Raw genomic sequence first — 27,882 nt, 5'->3', positions numbered from 1 at the left:
AAGTGTGCAAAAAAAAACGTAGCCACAGTCTCATATATTGAAATGACTAATTAGCATAAATAGTTTCATATGTTATATTTTTCTGTACAGGTAAGTAGTACATGCTGCGTATTTTTTTTGCACATGCAGAATACGCACTTGTGAACAAATCCATTGATATTAATGGTTTCTATTCACTGCATATTGTGTGTGCAGGTTTTGCATGCCCAAATACACCTGTGTGACCGGTATCATTAGAACTAAGGACAGCTGAGGACCCTGCCCCTCAGCGCTCATTCATACAGTTATATATATAAGCTAAGTGTGAAAAAAAGGAAAACCTTGGAAAATTGGGAAGAATGTATAGCCAACTGCGGCCTTGTCATCCAGTATAAAAAGTGGATTGAAGCAGTTGGTCTGATTATTTTCCGTGTAAGGCTGCAGTCTCTGCTTGGGAGTTGCTCACTTTAATAGGACTACTATGACGTTTTGCTGTAAAATCGCCGAGTGAGACAATCGCAGGATCACCTGTTCACAAGTTCTCATTAACTAAGTGGAAATAGCAGCTAATTACTTCACAGAGTTACAGGGTTCATTATATCCCTTAGACTGTTAGCAAAGTTACATGTAAAGTATTTCCATCTGATAACTTACCTTCCCCACTAGCGTCTTCTTGTCCAAGTCAGTGATTTTATATCTGCAGGTTGTTACCAACTTTGAGATCTCTGACAGCACAGAAAGCAGGAGTTTCATGAGAACAGGTGGGACTGGTCTGACAACTGCTGCTGCTGCGGAGGAAGTTGGAACTGGTTAATATACCATTACAAGTGACACAAGCACCACCTTCAACATACCTACAGTACTTACTGGCAAAAAGATCCTCCTCTGTTTCCCTCAGAGCTTGGAGTACAAATGGCTGCAAGTTTTTGCTGTGTTTATGTTTCACGTTTTTGTAGATTTTATAACAATGTATAAGAATAGTTATAACAGGAAGCAAAAAAGTAACTTTGTATCATGAAGGAATGACATCCTGTGTATCGTTACACAGTATTCTGGTAGATGATGGAGGGTAGCATGCTGTGTATCATCAGAGGCATAGCTCAAGGTTCAGCATGGGGAGAGGTGGGACATCCTGAATGAGCCCCCAACCCAGGTAATGAATGTTTATAACTGCAGAGGCACATCCTACTTATAGTGGTTACACAAAGACCAAATGTTCCTGCCATACATTGACCTTACAGTGGCAGATAACAGTTCTACAAAAGTGCTCTGCTGACCTTATGTGATTACATTACAGTTAGATTTAGTGACTCACAACTAACATCCTCTCTGACTGAAGTCGTGCAGTCTTCCTATTTTTTCCGTATGGACCAGACCTCCATGAAGACTTCTTCCAGCCATGACTGCAAAGTTTGCAAAATAGGCATCTTTAGCCCCTCACTCTTCCAGCATCCTGCTGATACCCCAATTCTGTACCTGTTTCTGCTCCATATGACCCTATTAATATATCTGCTGAGTGGAGTGGCACTCCCAAATACTATGATTAAGAAATAATATTGTCATAACTATGACTACTCCCCTCCAAAAAATAGTGCCACACTTAGAGCACCCCTAAAAACAATACAATGCAAGACTGAAAAAAACTCAAAACATAATAGTACCAAACAGATAATGCTCAATTTTATGACACAGGTGATAATAGTAAACAATAGGTATCGAACTGATGTGTTACATACGCTTCCATCGGTAAAAACATCCAGTCATCCTGCGGTTGTATTTTCCACTGCATTTAGTTGTGACTTTATGGAAATATGCCCGGTAGTAATATATACCTGTCTTGCATATTGATCCAATCTTCATACCGTGTTTCCCTGAAAATAAGACACTCTCTAATATTAATTTTTTGCCCCAAAAAATGTCTTATTTTCGGGGAGGGAAGGGGGGGGTTCTTATACTCACCTGGCCTGTGGCGTCTGGGTCCCTCCCACTGGTCTCTGGCGCTGCGTCAGGCTGCCATGTCCTAAGTATTGACGCAGCACTCTCGTTCTGGTGACAGGACTTTGAATACCCTGCCTCCAGCAAGCGAGTGCTGTGATTGGATCACGAGCGCTGCTTGCTCAGCCAATCAGAGCCAGCACTCAATGAACGAATCACAGCCAATTAGTGATGTAATTCACTGAATGGCTGTGAATGATCAAGCGCCGACTCTGATTGGCTGGTGCTCGATCCATTCATACTGCTCACTTGCTGGAGGCGGTGAATTCAAAGCCCTGTACGAATATGAACCCTATTCTTTTGAATGGGGTCATATACATGTTCTATCTTTGGGCATTCCCTTGGAACATCTCGCCTATTATTTTCAATGGGGCTGGGAAAAAACATTGCACGACATGCAAGGTGCACAAGAGTGCGATACAATGGGAAACACTTGCCGGTCCTCTGGCGCAGCAATCGCCATTTCCCTAAAGAGTTTCACTGCCTGATATTGCGCTCATCTGTGTGAAATTAACGATAAGGTGAGCTAACTGCTAATAGGTGGAGAACAGATTAGTGGAGTCCTACGTGTTGAAGCAAGTGACTGTGTGAAGGAGGACTGCAACTGACTACAGCCCCAGAAGCAGGTGATAAGCTCTCTCATATGCTCCTTTCATGGTAATAATTCTCCTAACTGACACTTCTGAAGTTATAGTGCCTACAACAGCTGCCTTAAAAATTATAGTGTTCCCAAGTGTTCTATTAAAACTTATAGAGCCCCCAAATGCCTCAGTAAAAGTTATAGCGCCCCATTAAAACCAATAGTGCCCCCAAGGGCCCTCTAAAAAGTTATAGTGCCCCCCAAGAATCCCCTTAGAAGTAATAGCACCCTCTTAAAAATATTTATTGCCCCCTTAAATAGAACAGCACCCACAAGCGCCTTTTTAAAAGATATATATACTGTCCACAAGTACCTCCTTAAATTGTCATTGACTTTACAAACAACTTGTGTTTATGTGATAGTCAATGTGATAACAGGAAACTGCAATTAACTTTATTTACCTAAAATTATGTTTTTGCACTGAAAAGTCACTCTAAGTGCTGGTCGCTAGGGGACTCCCTTCTAATTTGCTGTCCACTGCCTGTTGCCAAGTGAAGTCTGTCTCTAGTAACATAGACACCAAGATAGATAACAGAAGTATATGTGGGGAGGTGTTGTTGTCTCATGCTGCCCATAGAAGTCTACAGAGAAGAGGGGAAGAGGGAGAGAGGTGGTGGAGAGAGAGAGAAGCAAAAAACCTCACACAGATTCTGAGAATTTACTGTGTCACAGCTAATCAAGTCACATCTACACTGTTCAGTACTGCTGTATAATATCCTTTATGATGCTGTTTATTATGCCTGTTTCACACGGGTGACACAATATCGGCGTGAGAAAATCGCATTGATATTGCATCGATGGTTCATATGACATTGCTGCATTTTCTTGTGGCGATACCGTGATTTTATTGCAAGTTATCGCGTGACTTTGTAGCACCATATGCGAGGATTTTCGGGGGGAAGTGGCTTAAAATATAAGCCCTACCCCAAAAATAAGCCTTAGCTGCAGAAAAAAACAAAACAAAAACATACATCACCTAAAAAGTGCTGTCCAGCTTCGCTGCATCTTCTTCCCGGTCGCTGGCAGTTGACTTCAGGCATGTCTTCTGCCTCCAGGAAGCTCTGCCTCTGAATGGCTGAGCGACCTGGCACTGAGCTAGTCAGAGCCAGCACTCGATGAACCAATCACAGCCATTCATTGGAGGCTTCCTAGGGGCGGGGAAATGTCCAATCCCTGGCCAGAAGACATGCATGAAGAGTTCCACCAAAGTTCCACCTTAAAAATTATAGTGCCCCCCAAATTCCCCTTAAAAGTTATATAGTCTCCTGAGTGCCCTTAAAAGTTAGAATACACCCAAGTGCCACCTTAAATGTTATAATGCCCCTGAGTGGCCCCAGGCAGGAGCTAAAACTATATAAATAAAACACTTACCTAACCACAAGGACTATAGCATCCTCTTCTGGCCTGAAACCGATGGAGAGGTGCAATATCATCATTGCACCGCCTGCGTTTAGATGTTGACCAAGCTACCCATAACTTGGCTTCCTTTACGTCATAGGCCTGAAGCTGCGTCAAACGAGATGGAGAAAAGTGGTTCAATGAGACTATAGGCTTCAACTGTTTAAGTGTCCTGTGGATGATGATACAGTTAAGTGTGGGCTTTGCTCGAGGCACCGGTGGGCCCCACCAATGTGAGTGGGCCCACGGCTGCAGCTCTTCCTGCTGCACCACAAGCTATGCCTCTATTTATCATAATATGGTTTCTGACAAACAGAGTTTGAATCTCCCTTCTAAAGGTCATTTGAGACACAACAATTTTCACTCAAAAATCGCTCAAAGCCGTCTTTTGAGCGATAATCGTTGTCTAATTGCACTGACATCGTGCAGTTTTCATTAAACCGTATCCTGCTCCCTGAAGACAGGTGGGGTATGAAAAACACAGCTGTCCAGCTGTGTTCTTTATCCCCCCCTCGGAGGTCTTGGCTGTATACCAGCCGGGCGCTCCAAGCAGAGAACAGCTGGATGCAGAAGACAAGCGGGGCTACCTCGCTTGTTTTCTGCATCCTCCGATTACAGCGCTTGGCTGTATAACAGCCGAGCGCTCCATGAACAGTCGGGGTATGAAGAACACAGTGGTTCAGCTGTGTTCTTTATCCCCCCTCGGAGGTCTTGGCTGTATACCAGCCGGGCGCTCCAAGCAGAGAACAGCTGGATGCAGAAGAAAAGCAGGGCTACCTCGCTTGTTTTCTGCATCCTCCAATTACAGCGCTTGGCTGTATAACAGCCGAGCGCTCCATGAACAGCCGGGGTATGAAGAACACAGTGGTCCAGCTGTGTTCTTTATACCCAATACACAGTGCTTGGCTGTATAACAGTCGGGCACTCCATGCTGGGAGCAGTTGGATGCAGAAGACAAGCGGCCCCGCTCGGAGCATCCCCCGCAAGGTGATCGCTCCACAAAGATTTTTTGAGCGTTAATCGGTGTGTCTGAACCTGGCTTTAACCTCAAATAAGTTTTACAAGTGTAGTTTATCTGTGAATAAACTGCTTTGGGCATTGTGATGTTCCATTGAGAGGACTTTTGTATTCAGCTGTATATAAAACCAAAAATAATCAATCGTGATTTCACAATTTGTAATAAACCCGGATTTGCTACATTGAAAATCTCTATTTTGCTGCCGCTGTGAGTGGTTCAGATCGGTTTGGTCAGCGGCTCGTAAACACTGTAATGAAATCCATCTTTGCAATTGGTTATATATAGCTGGTTCTAAACTAGTGATATAAATTGTTATTGGTGAACTGTGGGCAAACACTGATGGCAAAAATATGCCGAATTATCTAAAATGTACAAGCCTCCTAAAATGTGCCCCAACAAGAGTGCCACCATACTGTAAAGCAGCATTCCACAGTAACAATGACATTGACTCAAGAAATATTGACAGCCACTGTACCACAGAATAGTAACAGCCGTAGTGCCTCCACATGAGTTCCAGCCCAAAACACCCATTAGTGCCAGCCAAAGGGTTACGAATATATTTAGCACTAGGCACTGTAGGTTGAGTGCCTGGGATGGCATTTTGTGGGCGCAGTGCCAGCTGTTAGTAAAAAAATAATTGACACATTCCTTTTTACAACTGCTCTCCACCTTCCTGTCAGGCTTGCTATAAATTAAAAACTGGCTTTTTTAAATGGAGGGGCAATAACAGACCATACGGCAGAGAGGTAGATGGAGGAAACCAGTGTCAGAAGCGTGTGGTCATAAAAGCAATATAATGATGTCATTTATAATGTGTAGTAGTAATAGCATACTAGAGAATAAACTTGTGGCACTCACCAGGTATGAGAGTAAAAACTGCCTTTTAATCCAACATTCGGACACTAGAGAGCAGATGAGAGAACGTACACAGGTAAGGCAACACTAAGGCTAGAGGAAGCATAATCATACCTTGCCTGTACACCATACTGCCCTAAACGTTGGATTAAAAGGCTGCCTTTACTTTCATACCTGTTGAGGGCCACAACTTAAATCTACTGTATGTTATTTTGGATCGGACTATTGCAGTTACTGGTTTTTGGCTCACCCCATGTGGATTTCTGCTGTTACTGCCATGCCAACTATCCTGCTCAGTACACCTTTGTGGTAACAAAGCTACCCCCCAGAGCAAGAGTGCTTTTTGAACTTTGATTTGGGAGGAAATGGCCATACAAGATTTGATATCAGGAGAATGAATAGCAGCAGGGAGGATGGTTAACGTTAATCCAGTAGATATTGGCTGGTATACTTGCCACCCATTGCTCCCAAGCAGGGGTGCCTCATCTACAAGGCCAGCTGTGTACTCTACCTTGGGAGGAGCACCTTCTCAGCTGCAGAGGGTGGAAATTTGAATTCAATAGACAGCTGAGCATCAAGGAGTGCTGCTCAGCTTTCCAGCAGTAAGTAGTGGCAGGGCAGAGGGATGGGGTGCAGGGGAAGATGTGTGGTCATTCTTCCATTAATCTTTCATACACATCAGCAGCAGATGAAAATGTTACCTTACAGGAGAGGATGTATACATCTATAGGTGCTTTTTATGGGACTCAAGCCAGCACAGTATGGCACAAGCCTGTCTGACTTATTCACTGTGTCATATGGCTCATGCCATCTCACTCACTTTTCTACATCATACTACTACGCCGCACATGGCCTGACATCACATCCCCTTTTATCTGTTTTCTATATTCGTGGGCTCTTCCCTTCTTCTAATGCATGGTGCTCCGTGTCCTTCACCTATAACTCTCATATACCAGACTGTCAGTCATATACAGTACATGTGAACACTACAGTAGTAAACCACACAAAATAAAGAGCATTATTACCCAACATGGCTATAACGATCAACAATAACAAGATGTGATTTTTCCAGCAAGAGAAACCAATTAATCTTGTAGATATGATACCTTTTAATCCCTAACAAAGATTCATGATGTTATTGTGAGCTTCCAAACCAACGCAGGGTTTTTCTTCTGGCTTAAATGAAATAAATTCAAAGAGCCTTGCATATGAATACATACATACTTATGGCAAAGTGCAGACATGGATATGAATAATTTGCATTTAAAAGAATATTACAACAGAAATATAAACCTCTTTAGTCACTGATAAGGGAGTGAAGGTTTTATGGTCCCAGAATTAGTGTTGGGGGGTCACTAGGCCAGTAGTGTTGTCTATGCTATAGATTTCTCATACTTTCCACTCACATATTAATCCTCTTGAAGACTTTAGGCCTCTTGAAAGTATCAACAGTTGTTATAAATTTATCTTCCCAAATTCTTCTATGTCTTTGTAATTTGAAATTCCCTTTCAATATAATAACTTTCATGCCTTAAATATTGTGTCCTCAGAGCACTTTTCTAGTCACATAATTTTGCAGAATTTACCCTTCTGTCTGTCAATCACCCCTAGCCTGGGTTGCGATTGGTACAAGGGTTTTCCCTAGCCCGGAACTGGTTAGTAGAGTGGGGATATAAAAGACAGCTCGGGAGTGGGATAGAGAGGAATAGCAGTAAAGATGTGGAAGGGGGAGGTGTGTGTGAGGAGTGGGGCAAGATGGAGCAGTGCTGGGTTTCAATTGTGAGTCAGGGGAGCAACCGAGCCCGACAGCCCCGCAGGGAAGTGGAGACTATTCAACCCTGCATGAAGGAATAAAAGGCAGGGCAGACCTCACGGAAGCTGGATTGAGAATAGTCAATTTAATCAGTCTCTGCTCAGCAGAATATAGTGCACCCTCCAGCAGGCCCATGCTAGCTCCATATTCCTCCACCAATAACGTTCCAGAGTAACCACCAGCTAACCTAAGTCTGGCAGTCTTGTCCTCCCTAAAGAGAGTAGGAGTTCAGGAATCAGAACCTGCTGTTTTCCAAATCTGCGAAAAGTACTGTTGAATTTTCTACTGCATGCTAACTTTATTCAATGAATGCTGTCAAGAGTCAGTAAAAACTGTGTGCTTCCGATTTTACAAAGACTAATTTGTTTGGACTCTTTATTCTTTCACTACACAATACTCATAGGCACTGGCGTCACATTCAACTTTCATCTTCATTGTCATCAGTTATGCTTGTTAAAGCTGCCTACTGCATGAGCCTCTGGTCTATGCAGAATAGCCACCATCATGACATGGCTTAAGGTAGAAAAACCCACTCAAGCTACGTCTGCCCACTTCAGGCTGCTGCAAGGTGTTTCACGGTAGCTGAAATGCAAGCAGGATGCAAATCTTCTCCAGTTCTGCTCCTTATGTATTTTATGCCATCACTACCAAACAGGGAGGTTTTGGTCTCATCACTCCAAACCCACTGGCGTTTTATTCTCTCTTGCGCTGCGAGAGCAAGTGAAAACACTCACCTCGCAGCGCTAGAAAAACGCTGAATAGCTAAGCGCTGGCTGTAATTGGCTGAGCGCTTAGCCAATCAGTACAGACCTTTCAGGAGGTGGGGATTTTTAAATCCCCGCCTGCTGAAAGTACTGGACAGCAGTGCAGGGGAGCCAGCCGGAGGACGTGTCTGAGCGGCGGAGAGGGGAGTAATTTTTTTTTGTTTTTTTTATCCAGCTAATAATGATTTTCAGGGAAGGGCTTATGTTTCAAGCCCTTCCCCAAAAATCATACTGCGGGGGTTGCCACAAACCACTGCTTTCTATGGGGCCAGCAGCAGCGCCGACCCCATTGACAGCAATGGAATAGCATGCTGGACTTCTGCCACAGCTGTGACAGCTGTGGCAGAGGATTCCTTCATCCCCCGGTCCCTGCGGGAATGAAGGAAACTCCTGCCACAGCTGTGCAGAAGTCCACGGTATTCTCCCTATGTTTTCAATGGGGCTAGCACTGCTGCCGCTGGCCCCATTGAAAACACTGACGATATTACAGCCTTTTTCTTGCACTGCGAGGCGAGTGTTTTTACTTACTATCGCAATGCAAGAGAGAATTAAAAAAAACACAAGTGGGTGTGAGCCCTAACACTGTTCCGTTGTTCCACTGTCCAGACGCGGCTCAGCCAATTCGTGATCGGTTCTTCGAGCGCTGCTCAGCCAATCAATTCAGGTGTGAAACCCCCTACTACAACCTTATATACTGGGCCCTGCCTAATCACAACTGGAATAGCCGCCCACAATTCCATCCGGAACCTCCTGATACAAAGCTATTATGCCCTAATCAGAATAAAAAATATTCTCATGTATGGGAACTCCAGAAATGCACTGCTGGAAAAGACGCAATCATGTGGGGCAAAGATAATCCTCCCCACCTGTAAGTGATGCACTTAGCCAACGCAGCACATCGGCAAGCCAAATAAACAATCAACATAAAAAGCCAATCACAATGCGCGTTATTGTTTGAACCGGCAGCGAAAAAGTAGAACGAGCCTCCAAATCATCTCAGGATCCGCTGCTTTATCATTAGGTTGGGACCCGTAACCACTGGCATATCTATAAGGGATGCGGTTGCACCCGGGCCCAAAAGACCTAGGGGGCCCATAAGGCCTCTCTTCTCCATATAGGGACCCCAGTACTATAATTAAAGCAATATAGATGGGGCCCTGTTACAGGTTATGCATGGGGCCCAGGAGCTTCAAGTTACGCCTTCACGTTAAGGGGTTAAGAGAAGTTGGGGGGCCCCAAGATAAACTTTTGCACCTGGGCCCATGAGCCTTTAGCTACGCCCCTGCCCGTAACTATACTCATATCTTTGTTACCTCGGAGCTGCTAATAACAGGAATATTTGAATGTGGAATCTACAGCTATTTGTCATGTTAACCAAGTTACGGGTGTTACTCCTTTGGTTGTGTTCTGCATATACTCCATCATGATCTATGGTCCATATAGGATCTAGGGAAAGACGTTGGGGATTGTGTAGGAGCCACATGGGCTTCATGCATTAGCCATGGGGGCTTTGATGTTTGATTATTTGGTTTGCCGATGTACTGCGGCCGGCTAAGTGCATTATTTACATGTGATGATGACTATCTTTGCCCTACGTGACGGCATGTTATCTACTCCTTGATGCGCCGTACTACTGTGCTATGCTGTATGTGGGCCCTAAAAGAGTATATTCACACATGGCACATACACGACATATGTTCCATCATGGATTTGCCTGCAGCCCATGTCTACTGCTGGGGATGGGGAAGAGAAGGCTTCAGCCCATGTCTACTACTGCAAAGGGGAAAAGATTTTGGAGCCCATGTCTACTGTTATTTTGTACTGCACATACACTACCGTTCAAAAGTTTGGGGTCACATTGAAATGTCCTTATTTTTGAAGGAAAAGCACTGTACTTTTCAATGAAGATAACTTTAAACTAGTCCTAACTTTAAACAAATGCACTCTATACATTGCTAATGTGGTAAATGACTATTCTAGCTGCAAATGCCTGGTTTTTTGTGCAAAATCTACAAAGGTGAATAGAGGCCCATTTCCAGCAACTATCACTCCAGTGTTCTAATGGTACAATGTGTTTGCTCATTGGCTCAGAAGGCTAATTGATGATTAGAAAACCCTTGTGCAATCATGTTCACACATCTGAAAACAGTCTAGCTCGTTACAGAAGCTACAAAACTGACCTTCCTGTGAGCAGATTGAGTTTCTGGAGCATCACATTTGTGGGGTCAATTAAACGCTCAAAATGGCCAGAAAAGAGAACTTTCATCTGAAATTCGACAGTCTATTCTTGTTCTTAGAAATTAAGGCTATTCCATGCAAGAAATTGCTAAGAAATTGAAGATTTCCTACAACGGTGTGTACTACTCCCTTCAGAGGACAGCACAAACAGGCTCTAACCAGAGTAGAAAAAGAAGTGGGAGGCCGCGTTGCACAACTAAGCAAGAAGATAAGCACATTAGAGTCTCTAGTTTGAGAAACAGACGCCTCACAGGTACCCAACTGGCATCTTCATTAAATAGTACCCGCAAAACACCAGTGTCAACATCTACAGTGAAGAGGCGGCTGCGGGATTTTGGGCTTCAGGGCAGAGTGGCAAAGAAAAAGCCATATCTGAGACTGGCCAATAAAAGAAAAAGATTAAGATGGGCAAAAGAACACAGACATTGGACAGAGGAAGACTGGAAAAAAGTGTTGTGGACAGATGAATCCAAGTTTGAGGTGTTTGGATCACAAAGAAGAACGTTTGTGAGACGCAGAACAAATGAAAAGATGCTGGAAGAATGCCTGACTCCATCTGTTAAGCATGGTGGAGGTAATGTGATGGTCTGGGGTTGCTTTGGTGCTGGTAAGGTGGGAGATTTGTACAGGGTAAAAGGGATTCTGAATAAGGAAGGCTATCACTCCATTTTGTAACGCCATGCCATACCCAGTGGACAGCGCTTGATTGGAACCAATTTCATCCTACAACAGGACAATGACCCTAAACACACCTCCAAATTGTGCAAGAACTATTTACAGCAGAAGCAGGCAGCTGGTATTCTATCGGTAATGGAGTGGCCAGCGCAGTCACCAGATCTGAACCCCATTGAGCTGTTGTGGGAGCAGCTTGACCGTATGGTACGCCAGAAGTGCCCATCCAACCAATCCAACTTGTGGGAGATGCTTCTAGAAGCGTGGGGTGCAATTTCACAAGCTTACCTCAACAAATTAACAGCTAGAATGTCAAAGGTGTGCAATGCTGTAGTTGCTGCAAAAGGAGGATTCTTTGACGAAAGCAAAGTTTGATGTAAAAACAATGTTATTTCAAATACAAATCATTATTTCTAACCTTGTCAATGTCTTGACTCTATTTTCTATTCATTTCACAACGCATGGTGGTGAATAAGTGTGACTTTTCATGGAAAACACAAAATTGTTTGGGTGACCCCAAACTTTTGAACGGTAGTGTATTTGGCCCCTCGCTTCTAGAGCCAAACCCAGATCCTACAAAACTCAAGTAAATCCAGAGCCCAGACAAGATCCTTAGAGACTTGGTCAAGTGTGTGGCTCTATAAGGAAAAGGGTGCCTTTAATTAATGCAACTATGCAAAGATAGGCAAGAGGCAGCAAACAAAAATTTCTAATTAGTCCACGGAAAATATCTGAGGTTGCCCATAGACGCTGCACAAAAGCATGTGGACTTCTGGTGATTGCCATCAATGCCAGGAGGCACATGGACTGCAGGTTGCAGCTGGGGATCTTTATAGCAGAGATCCATAGCATGTACATATAACATCATACAAACAGAGCTAATGCAATGCATTATTATAGAAATAAGAGCTTTTATGGTTCAAGTTCCCTATCGGGGCATAAAATATGTAAAAAACGAAAAACATTTGCACACTTCCCTTTTTAAATTAAAAAAAAATTAAAAACCCACATATTTGATATCATCATATATGTAACAACCTGTACAATAAATTGAACATATGTATTTTGCACAGTAAAAATCGTAAAAAAAACCTTTAAAATTGAGGCAAAATGCTTATTTTGTTAATTTTACCTCTCCAAAAAACGCTGTGAAAGTGATCAAGCAAGCAGATGTAACCCAGAATGCTAAAACTACGGCCTTGAAGTCATGTCCATGAAAAATAAAAATAAGGGATTTTGAATGCAACAAAAAAAATCCCAAAAATGTGTTTATTTATTGAGCAAAAGTAGAAAAACCTAAGAAACAAGTAATAATTTTGGTATTGCCATAATTGTAGCAGCCTGCAGAAAAAAAATGATCCTGTCATTTATGCTGCATGATTATCGCTGTAAAAAAAAGACAATGTCAGAACTGATGTGTTTTCTCTCCCTGCCCTCCAAAAAAAGTATAAATCTCTTCCAATGCATTATATGTACCCAGAAATGGTACCAACAAAAACCACAGTTTGCCACATAAAACCCAAGTCCTCATGGGGTGCAGAAAAATAAAGAAATTATAACTTTTGAAAAGTGGAGATGAAAATCCCCAAAAAATTATTCGTCCTTTTGGCCAAAATAGTCCCTGAAGGGGTTAAAGCCCTCTGGGTAATATTGTCCATCTTTCAGATCCGCAACATATACATCAGGAGGTAAAATCTGCAACAAAATTAAGAAAAAAGCCAAAATAACCGGATTAATGCAAAATACGGAAGTTAAAAAAAGTTGTTTTCTTCATCCGCTGTAACATCTGGGAGCCGCAGGAAAAACGCACTAAAGATAAAATATAGGAATAAGATGGTTTTATATCCAAGGTGAAGAGTATCCAGTATTACAGATTGTATCTCCCCGAGAGAACAACATGGCGGCTTTCAGAAAGGCCCCTACATAGGAAAAGGATGAGAGAAGACAAAGTGTTATTACACCATCCAACTATATCCCATTATATCCCATAATATCCCAGCCTGGGGGGGGGGGGGGGCTACAAAACTTAGCCAAGAGCCTGGAAATTTCACGGGGGGCCGCGGTGAACGGTTCCTGATCACATGTTTGCTGTCATCCAATGGATAATGGCTATCACGTAAAAGTTTTTTAAAAAAAAGTTAGTTTCATCTCCCCTCACCGATGCGATCGGTGAGAGGAGATGAAACTTTTTACCGGAGGCCTACGTATTTGCACCCCGACGCGATCCTCATCCGTGAACTTACCCAGATTCTGCACATGTGACCGCCGGCAAAATACCGGACACATGCGCAGGAGTCAGGAAGCCCAGGAAACTTAAAATCTCCTTGCTCTCGGCGACCAACGGTCGCTGAGAGCCTGGAGCAGTGACGGGTGGCCTCGTTGAGCGGTCCCCGGTCACGTAATAAAAAAGTAGCGATCTAACATAGGTCACTCTCACATGACCGGATAGGAATCACAGATTCCGCATGCGTCTGATCCGCGGTAATACGCAGATCAATCGCATTGGATTACACAATTCCGCTCACATTAGTGGGTTGGAATTGCATAATCCAATCACAGAAAATAGAACGCAGCAGGTTCTATTTTATCGCGGCTATCCGCAGCATAAAGCCCATTGTGCTCCATGGTCGTGGATATACCCGCTGCCCATACGCAACTACGTCGTGTACGGGCTGCGGGTACCCGCGTCATCGTTAAGCGACGGTGCTGGAAATACAAACAAAAAAAAGGTGTACTGCGCATGACCGCCTGTGTGAGTATGCAGTTATGCGCAGTACATTACGCAGCCGTATGCAGGGTCACAGCCGGCTCACAGCTGGGATCCGCTGCGGGCCTTCGCAAGCGGATTCCACCTATGTCCGTGTGAGCCCGGCGTTATTCAGACCGCTACCTGTGATACGTATTTTACAAGTAGCCCCGGGAACGCTTGCCTTCCTGCAGTTCCAGGAGCAGCTTGTTGAGCATCTTCTGTGTGAGACCGCTGCACCTCCGCAAGCTTACGAAGACTCACGGAACGCTACTTTTTATACCCCATCCCCGCCGCTGAGGTCACAAAATACCCCCCCAAAAAGCATGAGAGGAGGGGGGGATACACGGTTTTCTTGCCCCATGTGCCTAACCCAACCAGCCTCCGTAATTTCCCTTGTCTTCGGACATAAAATGCAGTTTATATTATTACCTTTATCTAATAATTAGGGAATGCCAAAAAATGGGGATGGTGGGGGAGGGGATTATTTTTAGGAAGTCAATTTTTTTTTCGTATAAGTGGGCAATGGGGCCTGGAATTTATTCAGTTCTGCCCTGAAATCCAACGGGTGTTCCCTCCTTTATAGGCCTTGCCATGTGTCCTGTAAGTAGATTAGGGCCACAATGGGTATGTTTCTGAACACGGGACCAACGGGGGGATACATTTTGGGGTGAATGTCTTCATTCCTATGTACGCTGTACAAAAAAACCTGTTTTTAAATTGACAAAATTGCCAAAAAAATGAAAATCGTAATTTTTTCCTTCTGCTTTGCTTAGATTCATTCAAATACTGTGGGGTCAAAATACGCAGTACACCCCTAGATGAATTTGTTAAGGGGTCTAGTTTTCAAAATGGGGTCATTTGTGGGGTTCTCTATCGTTTTGGCCGCTCAATGTCTCTACAAGTGGGCAATGGGGCCTGGAATTTATTCCATTGTACACTGAAATCCAACGGGTGCTCCTTCCATTATAGGCCTATCCATGTTTCCTTTAAGTAGATTAGGGCCACAATGGGTAGGTTTCTGAACACGGGACAAACGGGGGTATCCATTTTGAGGTGAACGTCTTCATTCCTATGTACACTGTACAAAAAAAACTGTTTTTAAATTCACACAATTGCCAAAAAAATGAAAATCATAATTTTTTCCTTCTGCTTGGCTTAGATTCATTCAAAAACTGTGAAGTCAAAAAAGTCATCGTACCCCTAGATAAATTCGTTAAGGGGTCTACTTTTCAAAATGGGGTCACTTGTGGGGGTTCTCCATCGTTTTGGTCACTCAATGGCTCTACAAGTGGGCAATGGGGACTAAATCTCCTTCAAGCAAAATTTCTGTTCCGAAAGCCACCGGTTGCTCCTTTCATTTTGGGCCTCATTGTGCATACAGACATAATACGAGGGCCACAATGGGTATGTTTCTGAGCACGGGACAAACAGGGGTACCCATTTTGGGGTGCAAGTCTTCATTCATATATGTGCTGTACAAAAAAAACTGCTTTTGAAATGACAGAATTACCAAAAAAATGAAAATCGTAATTTTTTCCTTCGGCTTGACTTAGATTCATTCAAAAACTGTGAAGTCAAAAAGTCATCATACCCCTAGATAAATTTGTTAAGGCGTCTACTTTTTAAAATGGGGTCACTTGTGGGGGTTCTCCATCGTTTTGGTCACTCAATGCCTCTACAAGTGGGCAATGGGGACTAAATCTCCTTAAAGCAAAATTTCTGTTCCGAAAGCCACCGGTTGCTCCTTTAATTTTGGGCCCCATTGTGCATCCAGACATAAGATTACTGCCACAATGGGTATGTTTCTGAGCACAGGACAAACAGGGGTATCAATTTTGGGGTGCAAGTCTTCATTCATATATGTGCTGTACAAAAAAACTGCTTTTAAAATGACAGAATTACCAAAAAAATGAAAATCGTAATTTTTTCCTTCGGCTTGGCTTAGATTCATTCAAAAACTGTGAAGTCAAAAAAGTCATCGTACCCCTAGATAAATTCGTTAAGGGGTCTACTTTTCAAAATTGGGTCACTTGTGGGGGTTCTCCATCGTTTTGGTCACTCAATGGCTGTACAAGTGGGCAATAGGGCCTAAATCTCCTTCAAGCAAAATTTGTGTGCCGAAAGCCACCGGTTGCTCCTTTCATTTTGGGCCCTGTTGTGCATCCAGACATAATAGTAGGGCCACAATGGGTATGTTTCTGAGCACAGGACAAACAGGGGTATCCATTCTGGGGTGCAAATCCTCGTTTTCATGTGTACTATAGAAAAAAGTCCTGTCTTTAAAATGACATATTTGCAAAAATATGAAATTTTAGTTTTTCTCCTCTAAATTGCATTGACTCCTAAAAAAAAACTGTGGGGTTAAAATACTCATGACACCCCTCAGTGAATACGTTAAGGGTTGAAGTTTTTAAAATGGGGTCATTTGTGGGGGTATCTATCATTTTGACTCCTATGAGCCTTTCCAATCTTGGCTTAGTGTAGGAAGACAAAGTGTCCCTCAAAATGCTGAAAAGTAATGTTAAATTTGTATGTCTCCTAAATGGTTAAAAAAAAACGAAAGTTTTTCCAATGTGTGCCCAAAATAAAGTAAACGTATGGCAATACATATCTTAGCAAAAATTTCTGTATTATGTTTGCACATATTTGAGATATTGCAGTTGGAAATGTGAAAAAATGACGATTTTTTTGAAAATTTTACCAATTTTGGCGCTTTTAATAAATAAACACAAATTCTATCGGTCTTTTTTTTCTGCCTAAATGAAGAACAACATGTGGCAAAAAAACAATGTCAGAATCGCTTGGATATGCAAAACCTTTCTGGTGTTTTTCCATGTTAAAGTGACACGTGTCAGATTTACAAAATTTGGCCTGGTCATTAAGGCGCAAACAGGCTTGGTCACTAAGGGGTTAATAGATTTGCCTTCCCCCCATTGTCTTTTATGATTTCTCCTGCATTATTTGTTAAAGGGCCTGTGCTCTCAGTGTAAATCCTTTTACTGTAAATATAGTTGAATAGTTTAGGGTTCTTTATGCTCTCTTTGGCAATCAGTCTTTCTGCCTCCTCCTTAGCAATCTTTCCTCTACATATTTTTTTCCCTGTACGATTTTAGCGCTTCTTCGCTGCCTTCTTCTTTTAATAGTTTAAACGCTTTCCTTTTTTCGTTTATTGCCTCCCTTGCAGTCTTGTGGAGCCACATTGGTTTCGTTCTACTTGTGGTTCTTTTTTTTTTTAAAGGGTGTGAAGTGAACTGATCACATGGGGTAATTAGGATGTTTTTAAACTTTTCCCATTTGTCCTCTGTACTGTTATTTTTTGAGGATGTTGTCCCAATTAATGTTACCGATAGTAGTTCTGAGATGATCAAATTTTGCTTTACTAAAGTTTAGTTTCTTTGTCGCTCCCTGATAAGGCTTCTTATTAAATGACAGCTGGAAATTAATTATATTGTGGTCACTGTTCCCCAAGTGCCCCTCAACCTGCACCCCCGTTATTAGTTAGTACTAAGTCCAGAGTGGCCCTCCCTCTAGTTGGCTCCTGCACAAGTTGGGTAAGGTAGTTATCTTTTTTTTAAGAAACGTTTATTGGACATTTTCATACAATATAATACAAACATGCATAGGAAGAGATATCGGCAGTGTTTTGTAAATTTAAAGATCAGAACTCTTGTACTCCTTCTGTCCTTTGTATTTACCTTTTTATTTATTTCCCCCCCAAAACAGAACCCAAGATTCCCAACCTGGGAAATAGTAACAAAAACATAAAAACAAAGGTTTCACCCACAACACGGCCGTCATCACAACAGGCATTCAATATCCCTGCGCATAGTGAGGAGTAGAAAAAGAAAAACCTCCAAGTTTCCCTTTGGCCAAGAAACTAGTCAGATACGCCTGATGCAGTATTAGTGCAATCAACCCACCGGGCCCATATCTTAGCAAATTTGGCAGGACAGCCTCGGGCCATATATGTCAACTTGTATGAGGGATGACCCCATTCACTTCACGCTGCCAAGCAGCCCTAGTAGGTTTTTTTTGATGTTTCCAGTTAAGCAATATAACTTTGTTAGGATAAAAGAACAGCAATTTATATAGAGTGTGTGTTACTGTGTCAACCAGAATGTCCTCCACAAGGCCAAAGAGACAAATTTTAGGATGCAGGATACCGGGGCCCCTAGGTGCATTTACATAAACTCAAGGACATCTCTCCAATAGTTCTGCAAAACATGGCATTCCCAAACGATATGCATGATTGTGCCCGCACTCAAGCATCTTGGGCAGTCTGCATTGGGGATTAGGCCCATAGTACACAAACAGGTGGGAGTATAGTAGATTCTCTGTAGGAACTTGCCTTGGATTAACCTGTCCCTTGCACTGATCAAGGGTGGCCCTGAGCTGGCCAAAAGGCCATCCCCGTTCGAGTCTAGGTCCGGTATGTCCAAGCCCCACTTTTCAAGAGTCCTGTCCTTCAGAAAGACAAGACCCTTTGTCAGTTGTCTATAAAAGCAGGAGAGCAGCTTCAGAGTGTTGGCCATCTGTTACGGCACTCTGCTCCCCCGAGCGCCAGATGGGGGTGCCCTGATCCTCCCGCACCCCACTGTTCCTGCCTACTTGCCTCGGCCCTGGCTAACCCCAGGCGGACAACTGGACGACGGTCCCTGCCCTGGCTAGGGACCTGGCGACTGACAAGAAGCAAGCTACCTAATGGGGGGAACAGAGTGCCGACAGGGGAGGCCGATGGAACCAACCAACAAAACTACCAAGCTGGGGATGGAGCTCACAGGCAAACAGACAGGATACTGGATAGCAACTAGTGCTGACTGGGCCAGACTAGACTAGAGGCTAACAGAACCGACAAGAGCAGACAGGACAACGGGAACCAGAGAGAACCAGAGGGAGCTGACCGGCAACTAGGGACTGGCTGAGGAAACCGCAGACAGACTGGCTAGGTGCAAGCAGAACCAATAACTGGCAGTGAGCTCACTTCACTGCCAGTCTTTTAACCACAAGGTTCCGCCCAGGGGCGGAGAGTGGGAGGAGGCAACTCCACCCACTGCTGTATAAGAAGAACGGAGGAGTGCGGGCGGCACCCTACGGGCGGACACGCCCACGCCGCCACCCACTGGCCGCCCCAAGCTGCTGGGATAACCTCGACACAGGGCTCCAGGCCGCCGGAGCCGACGCCGGAGCGACGTGCGCCGACCGCGGGACCCCGTGCCGCGCTGTATGGTAACACGATCTGTGCCAGCTCCTCTAGTTGGGTCAGTGCGAGTGGTATGTTCAGACCTCCAAACTGGGCTCCGAGTGCATGATAGAGTTGGAAATATCTAAAAAGCGAGTTATTAGGAAGTAAATTTCAAAATCGGGAACAAATCAGGAACAAAAACTCCTGTTTATTAATAAAGATTGAGCTCGATTACAGAAACAAATGAAGAACGCGTTCCAATTCTTTCTCAAACCTTGTTCACCTCAACATCAGAATCTGTTAACCAGTCTTAAAAAGTTTCATTTATTAAAAACAGCTGTGACTTAAAGGAGATGTCCCGCGCCGAAACGGGTTTTTTTTTTTTTAAACCCCCCCCCCGTTCGGCGCGAGACAACCCCGATGCAGGGGTTAAAAAAACCACCCGCACAGCGCTTACCTGAATCCCGGCGCTCCGGTGACTTCTCTACTCACCGCTGAAGATGGCCTCTTCCTCCGTGGACCGCAGCTCTTCTGTGCGGTCCACTGCCGATTCCAGCCTCCTGATTGGCTGGAATCGGCACGTGACGGGGCGGAGCTACACGGAGCTACACGGAGCCCCATAGAGAACAGCAGAAGACCCGGACTGCGCAAGCGCGGCTAATTTGGCCATCGGAGGCCAAAAATTAGTCGGCACCATGGAGACCAGGACGCTAGCAACGGAGCAGGTAAGTAAAAAACTTTTTATAACTTCTGTATGGCTCATAATTAATGCACAATGTATATTACAAAGTGCATTATTATGGCCATACAGAAGTGTATAACCCCACTTGCTGCCTCGGGACATCTCCTTTAACCCCTAACTGCCCAGTAGCATTAAGTGCTAATTGCCAGCCTCTTCCCATAAGACCTAACACAAAAGCACTAGTTGCTATTACTGGGATCAGTCATCATTCTAACTTAGTTTCTATCACATTTATTAGATTAAAAACATTTTTTACTAATGCTTTTATCATTAATGCACGTAATACAGAGAAAAATATATGCCGTTCTGTTGAAAATTTTGACCACTGTGACTGGATGGCTGATTGAAGACTTGTGGGCTTGCCTGTTGGATGAAACTGGAAGCAGCAAACCAACTGAAGGTGGGACACAGACTTTATTATTTGAGTTATTAGGAAGGCCCAGTCGCATCTGTAGTTGTGAGAAGGTACTAAGAACACCATTCTCAACCACATCTGAGAGGTTAGTTATCACATGACATCTCCAGAGGATAATGTCTGGCATTTTTTGCAGTGCAGGATGTTAGGATTTCTTCACAAGGGGGTATGAGGGGGACCCTTTCGCTGCCTTCTCCTGTATCAAGTGGAGGGCTATACTCTAAACCTTAAGGGTCACCCACATAGGTGTAGGCAGGGTAGTTAGGTGTGAAGTAGGGCCCCTTAGCATAATCCTCTCAAACTTTGTTTAGGACTTACTATTCTGCGCTCAAGCCCCACCACTGGGTTATAATCAGTAGAAGATAGCCACCACCCTGCGCATACCAGCTGACTAGCCAGGTAGTAGTAGTGAAAGTGGGGGAGGGCTAGCGAGGCAGACAGAGAGTTTCTAGTTTAATTCTCGGGGTGTATCATTGCCACAGTATACGGAGGAGTATCTTTCAGAGAGCCATAAAGAATTTTTTTAGGGATCAAAATAGGTGTATTCTGGAATATATATAGAAATTTGGGTAATAGCTTTGATTAAGTTTATGTGACCTACTAATGTCAGTAGGAGTGAAGCCCATCAGGTTGCCATAACTCCTGCCCACTCCAACAGTGGGGCAAGGTTGTCTGCGTAGAAATGGTCAGCAGACTTTTGCACCACTATCCCAAGGTAGGTAACTCTGTCAGTCTACCTCAGAGGAGCAAGGAGGGACAAGGAGGTCGCATGAGCATCAACTGCCAGCAGCCCAATTTTATCGCAGTTGACTGTCACCCCAGAGTATATTCCAAATGTATCAAAAATAGAGAGTACTGCAGCCAAGGAGGATTCTGGGTCTTGCAAGAATAAGAGGGTATCGTCCGCATAAAGTGCCACCCGTTCTTCATATGCTCTCAGTCGGAACCCGCGACCTCAGCCGACACCCTGATTTGGATTGCTAGTGGTTCGATTGCAATCGTAAAAAGCGCTGGGGACAGAGGGCATCCCTGACACATTCCTCTAGCCAGAGAGAACTGTTAAGATATATAGGTGTTTATGTGTATCTGAGCCACCGGGAAATAGTATAGTGTTTGTACCCATTTAATAAAGCTTGCCCCAAAACCGAACCGTGTCATCACCCCCCACAGATATCTCCATTCCACTGAATCAAAGGCCTTAGCTTGGTCAATGAAGACCAGAATACGCTTTCCCCGGTTGGAGTGCGATAGTGCAAGGTTAGTGAAAAGTCGCCTAACAATCATGGTCGCACGCTTGCCTGGTATGAATCCCAATTGATCAGCATGTATGATATGCTGAAGGGCCCTATTAATGCGTATTGACAGTACTTTTGCTAGGATTTTAATACCGTTGTTAAGGAGGAAGATGGGTTGGTATGAGCCACAGTCCCTTGGGACCTTTCTGGGTTTGGGTATTATAACTATTAGACCCTCACGCATGGTTGTCGGCAATATCCCTTCCCGAAGGATATTATTATATAACTTGAGAGGTTTTGGGGCAAGGAATTCCGTGTTTCTTTTGTACCACTCTATAGGGAGTCAGTCCAGGCCTGGGGATTTTCTATTTAGGAAGGATTAGATAGCCTCTACTACCTCCTCTAGCTCAAAGTACCAATCTAGCATAGTCACGCTACTCTGGGGCAATGTCGGGAATGCAATAGTGTTGAGGTAAGCGCTTAGGTCCTCCCCGGGACAATTGAGCTTAGACATATACAGGGTGGTGTAGAAGTTAGTAAATGTAGGTTTGATAAGCTCAGGGTCAGTGACCATGGGTCCGGACAGGTCACTGACAGGTAGTTATCTTTAATTGTTCTCAAGAACTTATCACTCTTGTGAAATTTGCAGGTTTAGTTTTCCCCCATAATATCCGGATAATTAAAGTCCCCCATAATAACTACTTCATTGCGTTTGACACCTCTTCTATTTTTTCCTTAATAATAAGCTTTTAGTTTCTTCTGTTGCTTTTGGTGGTCTATAGAAAACCCCTATCGGTATTTTGTTATTTTTTTCTCCCTGTATTTCTACCCACTTAGATTCGATATGTTTGTCTACTGCCCCTATATTCTCCTGTAGCCTGGGCATTAAGTACGATTTAATGTACCGACAGTCCCCTCCCCCTTTCTGTTCCCCATGGTCTCTTCTAAGAGATTCTAACCTTGTAAATTCACCGCCCAATCGCACTTATAATCAAGCCATGTTTCCGTTATTCCGACTATATCATAGTTTTCGTCGGTCATTCTCGCTTGAAGCTCACCCACTTTGCCGATCAGACTTCTTGCATTCGTAGCCATATAATTTATATGGTTGTTTTTGTTCTTTAAATTCATTTTGCTATTAATGGTACTATTGGCTGTTGTGTCATTTCTAACTGTACTAACCCCTCCTCCTGCTCGGCCCCCATTCCCATTACTTGGACTTAGGTTGCTATCCACCCTGTCTACCTCCCTGTTTATCTTTGTGTCCTCCCCTCCAGTCCCTAGTTTAAACACTCCTCCAGCCTTTTAGCCATCTTCTCCCCCACCACAGCTGCACCCTCCCCAATAAGATGCAGTCCATCCCTACGATAGAGCCTGTAGCCAACAGCAAAGTTAGCCCAGTTCTCCCGGAACCCGAACCCCTCCTTACACCAACTCCAGAGCCACTTGTTTACCTCCCTAAGATCCTGTTGCCTTCCTAGTGTGGCTTTTGGTGCAGGCAGTATTTCCGAGAAGCTTGGATTCTAGGTCCCTGAAATTGTTTTTGAGGACTCTCCATTGACCTCTAATTTGTTCATTGGTGCCAACGTGCACCATGACCGCTGGATCCTCACCATCCCCTCCTAGTAATCTGTTAATCCGATCCACGATGTGTCGAACTCGAGCGACAGGAAGACAACACACCGTTCGACGTTTCCGGTCTTTATGGCAGATTGCCCTATCTGTCCCCTTTATAATTGAGTCCCCTACCACTAGGATCTGACTAGCCTGTCCTGCGCTCCTCGTTCCCTTCTCAGTGGAGCAGTCATTCCCCTTGCGTTCAGAGGGCATGTCGTGCTGCAGCAGTGCTGGCTCTGTAATGGCATCCCCCTCATCTGCCAACTTTGCAAACTTGTTGGGTTGTGCCAGTTCAGGACTAGCCTCCCTGGTTTTCTTCCCTCTACTAAAGAGTGGGAGCATAAAGTGTGCATTATTACTGAGTGGAGGCATAAAGGGTGAATTATTACTGATTTAGGGCATAAAAGGGCACATAACTAATCAGTGGGGCCATAAGGAGCGCATTGTTACTCAGTGGGGCATAAAGGGCATTATCAATGAATACGAGCAGAAGAGGACATGAAAGGGGGCACATTAACTGTGTGAGGGGCACTAAAAGTAGCACTTTGGCCGGGTTCACACGGGACGGATTTGCCGTGGATATTCAGTGTGGAATTTGTGCAACAAATCCGCCTGCAGCTCCTAATCCCGGAATTAGCCAGCCATGTGAACGAGATTTTGCAAAAATCTCATCCACACGGAGCGGCTAATCCGTCGAGGCAAAGCCGCGCGGAACCGACAATATGGCATGGAACTGACAGCCACGGCATGTCAATTCTTTTTTTTTTTTTCCATTGTGACCTCACTCCTTTCTATGGGGAAAGAAAGACGCAACGGAATGCCGGCGGGCGAAATGCCGTGGGTTTTAAAGCTGCAGCTCTCCCGCGGAAATCTTGCATCTTTTTGGTGCGGCCAAGCAGCGAGATTTCCGCGGGATTTCCATCCCGTGGGAACCCAGCCTTATTGTGCGGATATTACAAGGAGCACATGTGGGGATATATTACTACTGTGTGGAACACCACAGGTGGAATTATTACTATCTAGGGCACCGTGGATGGTGAGATTGTGTAGAGGTATGAATGACATAGGGAGAGTGCTGGAAACGTGAGGAGCCAAAGATGTCTGTGTTAAATTCTGCTGACACAAGTTGTGACCTGGAGAAGTCATTGTGACGGTCTGTCTGGATGGAGAAAAAAAGGGAACAACTCCAGTCAGAGAGAACATTACCTGTGATCACTGCTTACGCTCGTATCGGTACTACAATCACTTATATGGTCTGCAGAGTACCTTATTGAACTGATATCTACCACTATATGATCACTGTATGGAATAATATTGGTCTTTGTACAGTGTTTTTTTCATTAACAGGAAAAAAAACAACCGGCAACTGCTGTGATTTCACAGGTAGCTTAACTGCTAACACAAGTTTCATCAGGAGATAGGAATAGATATAAAAAGTGCCTTAGCCTTTGTATGTATCTAACATTGTGCTCCTGGGACCTGTAGTTCTATGGGTTTTCAGGAGCACACTTTCACAGATGTAGGATGATTGAGCTGGTTGGGTGTGTATTGCTCCAGTCGGCCAATCACCACATGTCTGCTGCACATAAATACCAGCCCTTCTTGCTAGAGGCCGCTGGTCATTTATCTTTCTCCTCATTCCTCTGAGAACCCTGGTGTTTGGAGTCATGAATGTTTTGCTTAGTGTTGCTGTATGCATGTGGTTCTGGGTAGGATTCCCTCGTCTGTTGGTTTGAACAGTGTCCTGTTCTGCTTGTATGCCATTTACTATCTATGGCGAGCAAGGCCCCTAGGTTCTAGCTTGGGGCCATCCCTATTGGGACGATCATCCCACTTGCAAGCAGGACTCCCTGGGGTTTGAGTTGTCTTGTTAAGAGTAGGGACTCACAAGACAACGAGGACCTTTGTCGTGGGCTCGTGAACGTAAGTATTTTGGCCAAAATACGAACTAATAACTGGTAAGTACTTTAGCTATTCCATTGGCTTATGTGTGTGGGTATTATGGGTAAGTGATTTGGTGTTTGTCAGTCATCGTTGGATGTCTGCTCACAAGTCCCATTTACTGTTCAGTCTGTTTTGGTGTCCATTTGCATGCATTCCCCTTCTATTTGTGTTCACCCTGGGCGAGGTCTGAATTACACTCAGGTTGGACGTGATATTAAGCTTTCATTTCAGACCATCAAGTTGCTTTCTCCTTTCTTCTGTCTCCTTTATGTTCTGATAACATTGCTATGTACCGGTAGTGGCAGGGGTCATGACATCGCAGCATTATGTGATAACTATATATGTATATAAATATTTCTGTGTGTGTTAAGGGGGACATATAGTACACCTTGGGACTTGGGTCCCCGGTCTTCTATAACCCCAGCATTGGCCCTGGAAGTTATAGAGGTCCTCCTAAATTGAGTAAATGTGACTATGGTGTTGGTACAATATTTCAGTATTTGGGCCCCACTTTCATGCCCTTAATGCTCCATGACATACAGTCACGTCACTGGGGTCCGGAGACTGTATGGAGAAGGGTCAGGGTTCAATCCCACTCCATGCAATGTGCGTACAACCTGTTTTTTTGGCTAGGTTCACATGGGGCGTAAATCCTGCAGAAATCTTGCAGAATGTCCGCAGCAGGAACACACAGAAATTCCACAAGATTTCCACTGCTGAGAGGCAGCTTCAAAGCCCACGTGGGTTTTGAAGCGGCTTGTCCGCCTATATTCCGCAGCGGCCATCTCTCCCCATAGAGAGGAGAAGCCCGCAGCGGAAACGGCAATGCAATTGACTTGCCATGGATTTGAATTCTTTGCCGCACATCAGTTTCCTTGCAGCATTGCTGCAGCGAACACCCAAAGCGTGTGGCCAAGATTTTTGCAAATCTCATCCACTTTGCTGCATAATCTCAGGATTAAGATTGCAGGAGCAATTTCCGTGCAGAACGTCCACATGGAAATTCCGTGGTAATTCCGCCCCGTGTGAACCCAGCCTTACAGCTGACACCTGCCTACAACAGCTCATCAGCGTTTCCACTGATCATGCCTGTTAACTCTTGAATTGTCACCATCAATTCTGACAGCAGTATTTAAATGCCCTGATTGAAGTTTAGGGGTCCTGAACGTTACCCCTCACCCGCGATGAGATCGTGGGGTTCCATTCATTTGTCATTGCGTCGGGGGGGCCTTCTGAAAGCCCCCAGGGCTCCCATTGCAGATTGCCTATCAAGGCATGCCTGTCATATAATGCAATACTATGGTATTACATTATACTGCAGGAGCGATCAAACCATCACAAGTTCTTGTCCCCTCTGGGGACTATAAAAACAAACAAAAAAATGTTTTTAAAAAAGTTTCACTAATTGTTTAAGGAAAAAAAACCCTTTTTGCCATATTTATAATAAAAATTCTAAATAAAAAAAGCAAAAACATATTGGGTATTGCTGTGTCCCTAAAAGTCCGATCTCTCAAAGTAATGCATTATTTATCTCACACGGTGAACGTTGTCCGGGAAAAAAAATACACAATGCAAGAATTGCTCTTTTTTGGTCACCCCGTCTCCAAGAAAAAATGTAATAAAAAGATATCATTTGTACTCCGAAATGGTACCAATAGAAACTGCAGGACATCTCGCAAAAAATGAGCTCTCCCGCCACTATGTTGACAGAAAAAAAATAAAAAAGTTAGGTGGTCAGAGGATGGCGACAGAAATTAAATTATTTTTTTTTGCAAAGTTATTTTATTTAGTAATACAGCAAAAAAAAATAACTATCCACATTTCATATAATAATAATCAGACTGACCCTTAGAACTTTATAAAGTTTTTCAGTAAATTTAATACATTGAAAAATACAACTTGTCCTGCAAAAGATAAGCCCTCAGACTGGTGCGTTTATGGGTAAATAGGAGTTATGATTTTTTTTCAAAAGTGAGGAGAAAAAACTAAAAATGAAAGAAAAAAAGGGCCGCATTCTTAAAGGGTTAACACACCCTTTAAGATATTGCTGCTTTTCTTTCAATGGGACTTTCTAATGTTAAAATCGCATCGCATAAAAATCGCAAGTTTGTGTTTTAGTGATTTTTGGGCAATGCAATTTTAACACTAGAAAATCACGTTGAAAAAACACAGCGTTAAAAAAAAAACACTAGTGGGTAGAAGCCCTAAGTACGCATGTTACGTGTGCATTTGCTGCGAGCTGTGTATTACATGCATTGAAAGATACACATGTGATACGCAGACAAAATACGCCTGTGAGAGTGAGCACTAAGGCCGGTCTCACGCGACTGGATTTGAATCTCCTACTTTTTGCTCTCATTCACCCCCTGCGATCTTCTGCGCATGAATGCGAAAAATTGCCATCAGCAAAAATACAAAAATAGACACTATACTGTGTATCTACAGGACCTTGTCACATGTATCTAAGACAGTGAACCTTGTAGAATTTTCTTAAAGTGACAAATAACAGACTGCGGCCAAGTGACAATGCAGTAAATATACCATAATGAAAATGACAAGCTGAAGTTGTGAAATTTACATATTTTCGCTAAAAAAGTGCACTATAACCAATATATGCTAATATGTA

General features: G+C 43.8%; 2 protein-coding genes across 4 annotated transcripts in view; one reads left to right on the top strand and one right to left on the bottom strand.

The window, feature by feature from the left end:
* Window positions 1–764, bottom strand: part of LOC136578950 (MARVEL domain-containing protein 3-like) — a 35,609-nt gene extending 34,845 nt beyond the window's left edge. For both annotated transcript variants that reach the window (XM_066579165.1, XM_066579166.1), the window contains exon 1: window positions 634–764. The gene's annotated coding sequence lies outside the window, so the exon portion shown is untranslated. The remainder of the gene's footprint in view (window positions 1–633) is intronic.
* The window catches only part of LOC136578951 (cytochrome c oxidase subunit 4 isoform 1, mitochondrial-like), a 127,392-nt gene that overhangs the window by 6,632 nt on the left and 92,878 nt on the right, over window positions 1–27,882 (top strand). The window contains exon 1 of one of the 2 annotated variants that reach the window (XM_066579168.1): window positions 24,965–25,021. The exons of the other annotated variant lie outside the window; for it this stretch is intronic. Within the exon in view, the coding sequence (XP_066435265.1) occupies window positions 24,980–25,021 (42 nt within the window). The 5' untranslated portion in view covers window positions 24,965–24,979. Of the gene's footprint in view, window positions 1–24,964; window positions 25,022–27,882 lie in introns of those variants that run through there. 2 annotated transcript variants of the gene reach the window in all.

Source organism: Eleutherodactylus coqui, chromosome 9 (assembly GCF_035609145.1).
Source record: "Eleutherodactylus coqui strain aEleCoq1 chromosome 9, aEleCoq1.hap1, whole genome shotgun sequence".
In the NCBI taxonomy this organism is placed as follows: domain Eukaryota; kingdom Metazoa; phylum Chordata; class Amphibia; order Anura; family Eleutherodactylidae; genus Eleutherodactylus; species Eleutherodactylus coqui.
The sequence above is the reverse complement of the archived record's forward strand: the minus strand, read 5'-3'. Positions and strand labels throughout refer to the sequence as shown.